At 40.2% G+C, this 12,962-nt stretch overlaps 1 protein-coding gene across 2 annotated transcripts in view; it reads right to left on the reverse strand.

The window, feature by feature from the left end:
• Nucleotides 1-3,640, reverse strand: part of SCG3 (secretogranin III) — a 38,453-nt gene extending 34,813 nt beyond the window's left edge. Inside the window, exons 1-4 of one of the 2 annotated variants that reach the window (XM_065941208.1) lie at nt 3,262-3,640; nt 2,548-2,600; nt 2,002-2,047; nt 1,692-1,907 (exon numbers count right to left, since the gene is read on the reverse strand). In XM_065941208.1, coding sequence (XP_065797280.1) covers nt 1,692-1,907; nt 2,002-2,047; nt 2,548-2,600; nt 3,262-3,352 — 406 coding nt within the window. In that variant the 5' untranslated portion in view covers nt 3,353-3,640. Of the gene's footprint in view, nt 1-1,679; nt 1,908-2,001; nt 2,048-2,547; nt 2,601-3,261 lie in introns of both variants that reach the window. The other variant, XM_065941207.1, reaches the window with a different exon arrangement.
• Nucleotides 3,641-12,962: the final 9,322 nt, after the last annotated feature.

Consider the following 12,962-nt stretch of genomic DNA (forward strand, 5'->3'; position numbering starts at 1 on the left):
GTTAAAAATAAGTTGCTCAAGTTAGTGATCAGATCACAAACAGATCTACCTCTCTCTGCATGCACAACCCATCTGACCAAAAAACAGCCAGACAAACATTAGATGATTTTTATATTTTTATTAAATGGTCAACTCAACCCAAGTGGTTGAATCTGTTTCGCATGCAGCTATACCCAGTACCTATTTATTGCTAGCCCAAATATTTTAGGTTAAAAAAAACAGAATTCAAAAAGCTGTTTTCATGTAGTATGCAACACCATCTCCTCTACCCCATACATATACAAAACAATTCTCCTCAGGCTATGATAGCCTATAAAAGTCTAATTAGCAGTTGTTTTCTGGCAGAGATAATCAGTATAGTTCTCTTGTGGCCCATGGAAGAGAATTAAGACACATAAGAAAATCTATAGTCACTCCTAAGAACCAGTACTCAGGATGGAAGACACACTGAGGAATTGAGGCAGATCTCAATGCCTCAGTACAATATTTAATTTATTCCCTCATGTATTTCCTTATTTGTGCATTTGTTCATTTATCAGTTCATGAACTCCAGACACTGGGACTACAGTCTCTATGTTCTCGTGGAGTTTTCAGTTTATTTTAGGAGGAAAAAGATAAATCATAAGTAGTCACACTCAGGGATGTAAAATTACAAACTGCAATCAGTGCCATGATGGAAAGAAATAGGTTTCTATCAGATCATGTGCTGGATAAACCAGAGAAGTAGACAGTTCATGTAAGACTGTAGATGCCACATTAAGGATTTTGGGTTTTATCCTGAGAAATAGGAATCTATTAGCAGGTTTTATGCCAAAGAGTGACATGCTCATATTTGTGTGTTGAATAGATCACTCTGGCTGCTACATGAATTAGCTGGAGGGTGTCAGAGCGAATGCTGGAAGATCCATTAAAAGGTTTTGCTGTGATATGATTGGAGCTTGGAAAAGGATGCAGGTCATTGGTAATAGAAGGAAAAAATTGAGATGACACATAGGAAGTAAAATTGATGACTGATGGATTAGAATGTGAGAGGTAAGGAAAAAATGTTTCACTCCTAGATTTGTCTTGAAAAATAGGATGTATAGTAGTGCCTTTCCTAGAGGAAAGAGGGCTAAATTATAAGGTTTACAGAAATTATGAGTTTAATATTGGACATGTTAAGTTTGAGGTGCTTCTGAGACTTCCAAGGGAAGATGTTAAATTGATAGATAGTTATAGGTCTATAGTTCAGAGAAGTCTGGGCTAGTGATATGAGACATCAGGATATAGATGGGCTGAAGTCATGGGAAGGTTAGAATGCCTAGGAAGACAGGCTGTAGCTAGGAACAACACTGGAAAGAGAGTAATAAGTATTTCACCTTGGAATGTGTGTGTGTGGGGGGTGTTTTGCTGATTTAATTATATGGGAATTATAATATTTTGTATTTATAGTTAAAGTAGAATGTTAAAATGAACTCAAAGGACCCTTTAAAGAGACAATAAAACCTGGGCTTCTGTGGAGCTGGAATTGTGCATGATATGAGTTAAGTTTGGGCCTTTTCTCAATTTTGGACATGGACTAATAAAGGCTTGTGAGTGTGTAAGAGATATTTTCAAAGTATAGGACTTTATCTTACCTATAATGGGAAACTACAGATTAGAGAAAATAGGTAGCAAACGTTCTTTTTCCTTGAAATTACCTTGAATTTTACCTTGAAATTTACGGTCCAGTCCACTCTTAGTAGAATCATAATCATCAATCAGTCTCCGATTCTTGGTTGAATCAACATCTTCCACATTCAATTTATTATCATTTGGGGAGATTTTTACAGATTGTCTTTCTTTCTCATTTTTTTCCTTTTCTGTTATGGCCTTTAGCAGGTTCAAGTTATCAACAAAGGAATAATTGCTTTCACCTGGCTTGTTTTCTGGAAGAAAAGCCCCCAAGCCCAGTACATCCATTTTAGTTAAGCTTCTCACAGCCTACATTATTTAGATTAGCATCAACTCATTTCTTGTTACCTGGAGGGTATGTTTTTTTAATCTTGTCTGCTTCTGCTTCAGCAATCTGTGAAACAAACAGGAGACAGACCTGGTTTTAAATCATTGCTCTACCACTTACCAAATATGATAGCTAAATAATTTAATCCTTGTGGGATTTAGTTTTATTGTTTGTAAGATGTAAATAATATTTTTTATCTCAAAGTATTGTCATAAGGATTAAATGAAATAAAAGAAAGAACAAATAGTCTCTAAATATTAATTCCTTTCTCTGATAATATTGGTAAAAGATAAATCTCTGATAAATTAAGAAATCTTACAATAGAGTGGATGTGATGTTGAGCTCACTGGGTTTTTATGCAGTCAGCTCTTTGTTTTATACAGAACTCTCTATATTCAACTGTCAGGACACAGAAATTACCAAAATTATATTTCCCATCATAATTTCAGTCAGTTTATTATTAAGTTTTGAGGTCTGTGAATTCAAAATGGCTAAAAGGTCACAGCATGATTACATGAAATAGTAATAACTAAAATAAAATGAAATAGTATTTACTTCTGACCTACCTGCTCATTCAAAGGTCTTTCTGCACTTAATTCTCTATTGTGTAGGGGTTTGTCTAGAATAAACACACACAAATGCAAATTTAATTGTGTATTCGAAAGACAATGTGTCTCATTAAATAAAATCTTCAAAAAAGAAAATAGAAATATTTTTGGATGACTGTGAAACAAAAATATATATTAACAAAAATTATAAGATTATACAATAAAAATGATTATCAGCATTGCCTTGCTTATTATCCTGGTGTACATAATTACACTTTTTTTCCCCTATCAGAAATCTAACAGAGTTCTAACACTTGGTTTACCAGTTGTTTTCAAGGAGACAGAGCATAATTTGGGTTGGAATTGTTGGCACATTAAAAGCTTTTTTTAAAAAATCACACACTGAACATGTTATGAACAGAAAATATGAGAAAGGTTATAAGATGACTAGGGAAAAAAACAAACAACGAAGCCACTTTAATAGGTGGAAAAGCCACCCCCTACCAATTTCAAAATAAGATTTTTCAAAACAACCCATGTTCCTGCTCTATCATTTAAAAAGTGAGGAAAATCTGTCTTCTGGCTCTAAGTTCTAACTGATTTCTTTGTCAATGTGCATGGATATCATGTGATCAGAAAATGAGGCACGGTGATATACAGCTCGCGCGTTATATCAAGCTTTACCTTCCGTAGCAAAATAGAAGGGAGGTGGGGAGAAAAGGGTCCACGTACCTTGGCTGCCTGCCGGTTTGGGGAAAGCCTGAATTGGGCTGCTGTGGAGCACCAATACCACAATCCAAGTGCCGGTCCAAAGGAAACCCATTCTTCCACGCTTGGCTTCGGAAACAGCCTGGCGCCGAGCTCCTGGAGCTGTAGCTTTTGTTATGAATGAAAAGGAGGAGTAAAAACAGGAAAAGCTAGGAGAGTGGGCGCGGGGAGGGCTAGTGGCGGGGATCCGCTCTAGTGGAGCTCCGCTGGGCTCCCGAGTAAAGGGATTAATTAGACCGTGGGCGCCCGGGACTCAGGTCTCCAGGTGGAGGAGAGCGCTGTCCGTCCCGTGGGTGCTGAAGTTCCTGTGACCAGAGCCGGCAGCGGGTCGGCTTGGGCGTCGCCTTATTCTCGCTCCCTCCTTGAGAGGAAGTGAGGATGGAAGCGCATGCTCTCTGAGAGTCAGAGGCGGGAAGGGATGGCGTCAGCAACTCCAAAGCTACTCAAATTCCCTCCACGAATGGAAGCGGGGGAGGGACGACAGACGGGCTAGCGTATTTTCTGTGCCGCAGTCCTAGGGCTGATCCTGCAATCAGGGTCGTGGACATCATTGTCCTAACCTTCCAAGTAAATGTTACCTCAGGGACCAAGTGCCTTCTCTGCCTGTGCGCCTGTTAAGGAAAGCTAGATAACCTTAGGCAAAGGGTTCTGCTTTGAGATTATTCTGGGATATCTTCTCCAAAAAGTCCTTCTTTCCATTCCACCTTCTGTACCTAAAAGACAGATATAATTCTTATATTCTCAGAAAAGCTGTGCCTTTTGTGATTTGGGTTGACATACCAGGGCTCTCTTAGTGCTCTTATCTCAGCTCTATAGTCTTTTTAATTGGGATATTTAGGGAACATTCTTTCAAATAGACTGCTGTCAGGGGTAGGTGAGCAGCAGGAGGAACCAGTTTCAATTAAAAAAATTTCCCTTTCTCACCATGGGAAACCCCTCTTCAAAGAAAGAAAGAAAAGAGGGGAAAGGGGAGGAGGGAAAATACTGCACTTCTGTAAAATTCTTCCCTGGGATTCAATTATGGCTAAGAACTTGGTTGTTCCAAGGTTCCTTGAAGAGACGGGATAGTCATGAAAAGCATTTTTCATCATAACCTGGTCAGGGAGGTGCTTCCTATATTTTGAGAATATTTCCAGAAGCCTAAGATTATTGCATGAAAGGAGCTAGCAAAAAGAGGCTTTAAAATAATGACTACAAGCAACACTAATAATGTGAGCGGCGTGCTGAGTAAGTTGTTTAGTCTCTGAGTTTTAAACAGATCTTGGACCCTTTCCTTTGGAGTGTGGCATGCTGGGAACTAGTTTGAATAATGACCACAGAGAAGAATTCAGCACAATCAGGCCTTTGATTTCTGTACCCCTGCTTTTCAAGGAGCAAGTTAGTTGTTCAAGTACCTAAAAATAAACAAACAAGCAAGCAAGCTAACAAATCTCCCTCATTCTAAAGGGCTTTGAGTTTGGATATCACTTAAATACTTTAAGAATCTAAAGAGTGGATCTAGCACCTACTTTAAAACAAATAGTCATCAAGAAACAGTAGTGAAGCTTTGGGGATAGGGTTCAGATTCCCCCTCAAGGGAAACACATAACATATTTGAGATCTTCTGCAGAACTAAAGCCCCCACCAAATTCAAGATGTTAACTACTTGATGGAGCACTCTTCATTCCAGGGAAGGTCACAGTTCCCCCGTCATCACCTGATGCCCCTTCTGCCTGGCAAAGCAATAAAGCTATTTTTTTTCTACCTTACAATAAATAAATAAATAAAAGCAAACAGTTGTTTCTTAGCAGTAGTGACATAACATTAGTATCCCAGTAGGCTGCATTTGAAAAAATTAAATCTCCCAATTTAGAATCCTATCCAAGTGAAGAGTAAATTTCCTTATTTTCCTCTTCTTTAAAACAGAAGTGGCAGGCTCTGTTTACCTTGTAATGTAATTGTGGAGAACAGTTGAATATGTGTCTTGATCAAATAATTTTGTTTGTTTGTTTTTTTTAACTTCATGGTGCATGTGGGATCTTAGTTAGGGATCCAACTCTTGCCCCCTTCTTGGAAGCATAGAGTCTTAACCATTGGACTGCCTTGATCAAATCATTTTATGCTAGGAATGTTTTGACATAGCCTAAAAAATAAGTCATGAAGTATTTTTAGCTTTTAAGAAACATTACCAAAAATTTGGTGAAATAGCCATTCATGGAGACTTACTCTGTCGCTGATCTAATCCCTCAGCTTCACTCCATCCTATGTCTCATCCTTTAACTTACCTCTCCCCACAATGTATGTTTGCAGTTGGGAGGGTCTCAGGACACAACTAGGTAAGGGATGGCTATTGTAAGGTAAGGGATGGGATGGCTAGGTAAGGTAAGGGATGGCTATTGAACTTCCCTTGTGGTTCAGCTGGTAAATAATCCACCTGCAATGTGGGAGACCTGGGTTTGATCCCTGGGTTGGGAAGATCCCTGGAGAAGGGAAAGGCTACCCACTCCCATATTCTGGCCTAGAGAATTCCATGAACTGTATTGTCCATGGGGTTGCAAAGAGTAGATTGACTTTCATTTTCACAGCTATTGAGGACATTGCATTGTTTGCCAAAAATGAAAAAGTATTTGGCTTTTCTCTGTCATTTGTACTCAAAGTGTTAAATCTAAAAATGTGTTATGTTTCTGACCAAATGAACTGTGGAGCATGGGGTAAACTCTAAGGCATGAATTAATTTACATTTTTCAGTCTTACGGATGTTTTTACCAGACTTAGTATAGGTCTATGAGTAGAGTAATCCTAAATTTCATTTATTCATTCATTCACTTAAGGGATATTTATTGAGCACTTAGAATGTACCAGGTATTAAGATAATAGCTGAGTATACAAAGATAAGTAAGATATAGTCACTGCTGGTTTTGTAGCCTGAGAGAAATGACTGTGTTTATAACAAGCACCACCACAACTATTTACTGAATGCTTTTCATGTGCTACACATTGATGTCACTTAAATATAAGTGAACAAATAAACACAAGAGTGTTTATGGGTTCCCTGTTGTATATGCAAAGTTCAGGTGGGGTGCAAATAATGGAGTGAATGATCAGGAAAGGTTTCAAAGAGAAGATCTCTTGTCTTAATCATAAAAAGATTAAAATATTCAATTGTTATATATAAGCACACCAGAAACATTGAATAACATTAAAAAATATATGTTGAAGTTGCAAGACAAGTGTCATTGAAGCAGATCAGGTGATTGTGAAATAAACAACATACAAGGCACAGTAACTTCATCAGTGTTACACATGGATTGATCTGTAGGATCAATGGATTACACATGGATTCACTGTAGGAGATGCCTTTCAAGCTTAGTCTTGAAGATGGAGATATTTGAGGTTGTTTAGAGAAAATTTTATATTATTATTGCATGTTGTATTGTAGAAAGTCTCAGACAAACACAAAAGGAGTAAAAATATTGAAACAAACTCCATGAATTCATTACCCAATTTCAATAGTCATTAACTCATGACCACTGTTTTATTTTATATTCACCTGTAAAAATCCCAAACTTCATATCATTTCACCCACAAGCATATCAGTATGTTTACCTAAAAGATAAGGGTTCTTTTTTCCTAGCATTATTGTAATACCTTTATCATATCTCATAATAATCATAATACTTTAGTATCATCAAATATCCAGCCAAAGTTCAGATTTCCCCACTTGCCTTATAAATATTTTTACAGATGGTTTGCTGAGATCAGAATCCAAACAAGGCCATACATGCATTTGTTTGGCTTGTGAAAGACACATATCAGTATAAGATATTGCAAGGTTTTCTTTTCATTTCCCAAGACATGTTAGTTGCTTTCTTAGAATACTGTGCACACTTCCAATACAGCATGGATCTTATTGTGCTGCTCTTTGTACATGATTCTTTTCATTTCAAAAATAATAAATATACATTGAAGGAAACATTCTGAAAATACAGTAAGCTAAAAGGGGAAAAATCATCTGATAGAGATAACCCCTGCTAACTTTTGGCATATTTCCTTTTGGTGCATGTTTTTCTAAGAAAATGTTTTATACATATGTTTATAAAATCTTATTTCTCACTGTATACATATCTGTCTATCCCACTAATCTATGAACTCTTCAAGGGGAAAGGTCTTATCTAGCTCACCCTTCATTTCTCAGCCCTTCTTACAGTATCTGGAAATCCATTTGCTTGAGTAAATGAATGAAGTGATGGAGACTTGTCTGTTTACCTTTGCTCTTCAAATGCTGAAACCATGATGGCTGTTCCACATTGGAGGATCATGACAGTGTTGCAGTTTCAGGAGCTGCCAGTTCCTTCAAGAGCTGTTAGCCACTCTGTCAGCATGATTATCCACTCAGCATTTTCTTAACAAAGGAGTAGTCTTGCAGAAGAGGTATTCACGAAAGGACCAAGAATAGAGAGAAGAGCTGGCAAAAGCTTTTCCAGCTACAGTTGATAGGCGTGGATTCATTGCTGTTAAAAGGATGCCAACACTAGAGATGTCTGTTGGTGTGGCTCAGACGAGAAATGTGGAATCTGGAAGTTCACCATGAGATGGAAGTTGAAGTAATCAAGGATGGTGAAAATGAGCAAATAAGACAACTGAAACAAGTGAGGACTTCCCTGGTGGTCCAGTGGTTGCGAATCTGCCTGTCAACAGGGGACATGTGTTCCATCACTGGTCTGGGAAGATTCCACTTGCTGCAGGGCAAATAATCCTGTCGTCACAACTACTGAAGAGCCTGTACACCACCACAAGAGAAGCCACCGCCATGAGGAGCCCACTACATTAGTGAAGGGTAGCCCTCCCTCTCTGCAGTTAGAAAAGCCTGAGGGCAGCAATGAATACCCAGCACAGCCATAAATAAATAAGACAAGGAAAGTGAAAGCATGGAAATGAAAAAAGTACATGAATAAAGAAAATGGGCCCAAATGACAAAATGTGATAGGTCACCTACAGAGAGCAAAGTGCCAGCACTGAATCTGAGAGTGGGAAGGAGGAGAAGGTGGCTGGATGGCAAAGTTTTCTGTCGTTTGCCTACCTTGTTTGTACGATGACTAAACCAGATTGGGTCAATCATTTGCTCCAGTGGTCATGGGAGGAAGAAGTGAGTCATACAAGGGCTTCCTCCAGAAAAACAACGGTAGAGCAATTTCCCAGAAGGAATAGGGCGAGCGAGTAAGGCAAACAAAACAACAGATGCTTATCACATCATAGAATGTAGTATTTAAGATAGATTAAACACAACTGAGTAAAAATATCAAGTTTCCTGTTAGCAGTATGATTCCTATCATAAAAGTTGTGTGCATGTGTACATGTGTGTGTTCATAAATAGTGACTTGAAAATTTTATTTCTCATTATGTTTATCCTATTATGTCATTCCTAAAGGAAATCAGTCCTGAATATTCATTGGAAGGACTAATGCTGTAGCTGAAGCTCCAATACTTTGGCCACCTGATGTGAAGAACAAACTCATTGGAAAAGACCCTGATGCTGGGAAAGATTGCAGGCAGGAAGAGAAGGGGACAACAGAGGATGAGATGGTTTGATGGCATCATCGACTCAATGGACATGAGTTTGAGCAAGATCTGGGAGTTCGTGATGGACAGGGAAGCCTGGTGTGCTGCAGTCCTTGAGGTTGCAAAGAGTCGGACATGACTAAACAACTGAACTGAACTAAACTGATCATAGTTGCTGCCAGGTTAGGACTTTTTCTTTGTTAATTAGGCAGCTGTAAATTCCTTGAATTTTCAACATGTGTATGTACTGGTTTTATAATCAGAAAAAAATAAAGCAATATAATCTATATAAATAATTTTATATACTAAAAGATATTCTATTACTTTTCAGACAATTTAAACAAATTATCTTCTGGGATGTGAAAATAGAATGTGATAAGGTCAGCAAAAAGGAAATAAAATTCAGTGGGAGGGTTTTTTGTCTTTTATTCTGCTACTACTCAATGCCATTCTAGATTATTTTCACAGTGCATGGTCATTGTCCATATTTTCTTTTTATTGTGGCCTCTTTGAGAGGAGGTGCTGATGAGGACTCACCTTTCTATCTTAGTGCCTAGGGTACTGTAAGGGAGTCAGTTAATGTTTGTTGAATAAATTTTATCACCTTATGAATCTACCCATAGCAGTTCCTCTTACATGAGACTTGACACCTTTTCCTAAGCCACATGTGTACCTCAAGTAGCCAAACTTGGCCAGACATCATCCCTCTCCATCAGCCCTGCTGATCCCCTCCCTTTCCCAGGGCAAAACTGCTATCTGGTCAGGGTCATGTCTGAGGTGGGCTAAGGCTTCCCAAGGGCTCCTCAGGTTAGTGTCCATCCTACACCTCCTGGGTCCTGCAGCTGGCTTCTGTGGCACCAGGATTTAGGGATAGGGGATTATCCAGCCTTTCTCCCTGTTCCGTTGTACAGGTTTGGGGGTTGTGGGAAAGGAAGATAAAGGATAAAAACTGGGATTCCTTTCTATGTGGTCCATTCTAGGACTTGCTGAATTACTGAGAGCATGTGCTTCCTGTGATCTTCACAAGGTACTAGCTGTAACATGTGTTCAGTTGGCATGAAGTCCGGGCCATTCTTGACTTCCTCAAACACAGCAGGCCTCCTTCTGCTGCAGAGCCTTTGAACTTGTTTTCTCTTCTTGGAATATCCTTCCTCCAAATAGTCCCAGGGCTTAATCCCTTAACACAGATCATATCTTTGCCAGAAGTCATGGTCTTGGGAAGGCCTAGTGTCTCAGGTTGAGTTCCCTGAGAAACAGACTCTGAAATGGAGATTAGCGTGCAGGATAGTTTCTTGAATCAACACCTGTGGAAGGGAAAAATGAGAAGGATTTGCCAGTGGAAGAAACTGAGCCATGGCACAATATCAGTGGAGGTTTTAGCCAACCTTGCAGGGGACCTAAAGATGAGATGATCCTTCAGAGCTGTCTGGAGTTGGGGCAAGAGATGTAGGCCTTTATGCTCCTGAATAGATCAGTCATTGAGTATAGGCCTTACCAGGACGCAGTCAGGACCCTGGATGAGGTGGTTCTTTTCAGCAGTTGCTGCTGCTGCTGCTGCTGCTAAGTCACTTCAGTTGTGTCTGACTCTGTGTGACCCCATAGACGGAAGCCCACCAGGCTCCCCCATCCCTAGGATTCTCCAGGCAAGAACACTGGAGTGGGTTGCCATTTCCTTCTCCAAAGCATGAAAGTGAAAAGTGAAAGTGAAGTCGCTCAGTCATGTCCGACTCTTAACGACCCCATGGACTTGCAGCCTACCAGGCTCCTCCATCCATGGGATTTTCCAGGCAAGGGTACTGGAGTGGGTTGCCACTGCCTTCTCCATTTCAGCAGTTGGGGAAATAGGATTTTCAGTTCTGAAGTGGCATCTGAGCAAGGCATCCCAGCCTTCACCACACATACCCTGACTCGCTTGTTTAAAGCTGTAGCCTCTGCCCCTGCATTCTCGCTGCCCTTCCTCTGCCTATATTTCTCCATTGCACTTACCACCTAACACACCGTGTAATGCACTTGTTGATTTTCTTTTTCTTTGTTATCTTTCTCTCCTAACTAGATTGTGAGATTTTTGTGGACAGGAATTTTATTTATTTTTTTAACTGCTGAATTCAAACACCTAGGATATTGTCTGACATATAGTAAGTGTGCAATCCATATCCATCCCTGGAATATGGTTTAAAACCTCAGGAATGAGAATTCCCTACCTGTCCAGTGGTTACAACTCTGCACTGTCACTGTTGAGGGCCCTGGGTTCAGTCTCTGCTGGGACAACTAAGATCCTGCAAGTCACTCAGTGCAGCAAAAAAAAAAAAAAAAGCAAAAACAAAACCAAAAAACAGGAAAATATATATAGCTAGATTAAATAGAAAAAATAAGATTGGGCATTAATTGATCGTTATTGAATCTGGGTAATGAGTACACATATAGAGATTCAATATACTAATCTCTAATTCTGTATATGCTTGAAATTTTTCACAATAAAAAACTTTAAAAGTAAAGGGCTATTTTAAATTTACTGCCCATCAGTACAGATAGCAATAAGAGAGATTGTTCTTCTTTCTCCTAAAGGTGTATCTGAAAATGCAATTAAACATCTTTCTTAGTGGAGCAGAAAATCGATAGCTTTGCTCTGGTGCTCCAAAGCCCATCCTTCAGCCATCCCTGTAGGCATGCTGATGGCATGGGGACCCTGGATGACTTGGCTGCCCATGCACCTGAAGGGTTAGTGGTACAATTTCAGGTTTCTTCTTCTCAGATATCAACACTTTACAGACATTGGAGAATGAAGCCAGTATTTCCTGCTTGTCAGACATTGCATAAACACAATTAGATGGGACTCATGCATTCTGGGAAACTAAGAGTGATTACTGGATTTCCCCTCCCATCAATCATGGAAGAGTGGGCACTAGGAGGCTGTGTGAGAGAGGCTCTGTGCGACCCCATAGATGGCAGCCCACCAGGCTCCACCGTCCCTGGGATTCTCCAGGCAAGAAGACTGGAATGGGTTGCCATTTCCTTCTCCAATGCATGAAAGTGAAAAGTGAAAGTGAAGTCACTCAGTCGTGTCTGAGTCCTAGCAACCCCATGGACTTGCAGCCTACCAGGCTCCTCTGTTCATGGGATTTTCCAGGCAAGAGCACTGGAGTGGGGTGCCATTGCCTTCTCCGGTGAGAGTGCTACCTCTCTCTAAAGTAGAGGGTGGTTTGACCCACAGAAGAAAGCAGTTCTCTCTTCTCTGCTCCTTCTACTCCAAACAAACGTGCAAGGAAGCCCTGCATGGTCTGACTCCTGTAGCCTCCCTGACCTCATTCCCTTGCATTCACCCCCAAGTCCCTGAGTTCAGTCTACACTGGCCTCTGCTGTCACAGGCCCAGCCAGACATGCCCTCACACTGGTGCCTTTACAGAGCCTTCCTACCCTGCCTGGAATATTCTCTGCATGGCTAATCTGTTCACCTCCTCCAGACCTTGGGTCAAGTGTCACCTTCTCTGTGACAGATTATTTAAAATTACACCTACGTCTGTCACAGCTGAATCCCTACCCTATTACCTTGCTCTACTTTTTCATTATTTCTTGCCACTTTTCTGTTTTGACATACTATTTAATTTTTTATCTATCTATCCTGAGTACCCATAGCAGTGCCTGGAACATAAATAATTATCAAAAACATTGAATGAATGAATGAAGCCCAGAGTCATGTGTTTCTTAGCCAGTGACCATACATTAAAGATTTTCAAGGCAGTCCTGGTTCTAACTTTGTTCCTGATATGATTTCTCTGCTTGCCTTCATCTTGCTCTATATCTACAAGCCTCCAACTCATATTTCAAAACAACCAGAGTGATTTTTTAAAAGTTTAAGTCAGGGCCTTCCCTGGTGGTCCAATGGGTGAGTCCACCTTCTAGTGTAGGAGATGCAGGTTTGACTTCTGGTCAGGGAATTAAATTCCACATGCCGTGGGACTACTGATTCCATGTGCCCTGGAGTCTGTGGGCCGCAACTAGAGTGAAGCCCGCGCATGGCAACTAAGACCTGACATAGCCCCCAAAAAACTAAAAGGTTAAGTCTGATCAAAGGTATGTGTGGGGCTTGGGCAAACAACATGGAGAGGTGTAGTAGCCTGCACCTGGTC

This window comes from Muntiacus reevesi, chromosome 7, assembly GCF_963930625.1.
Source record: "Muntiacus reevesi chromosome 7, mMunRee1.1, whole genome shotgun sequence".
Classification (NCBI taxonomy): domain Eukaryota; kingdom Metazoa; phylum Chordata; class Mammalia; order Artiodactyla; family Cervidae; genus Muntiacus; species Muntiacus reevesi.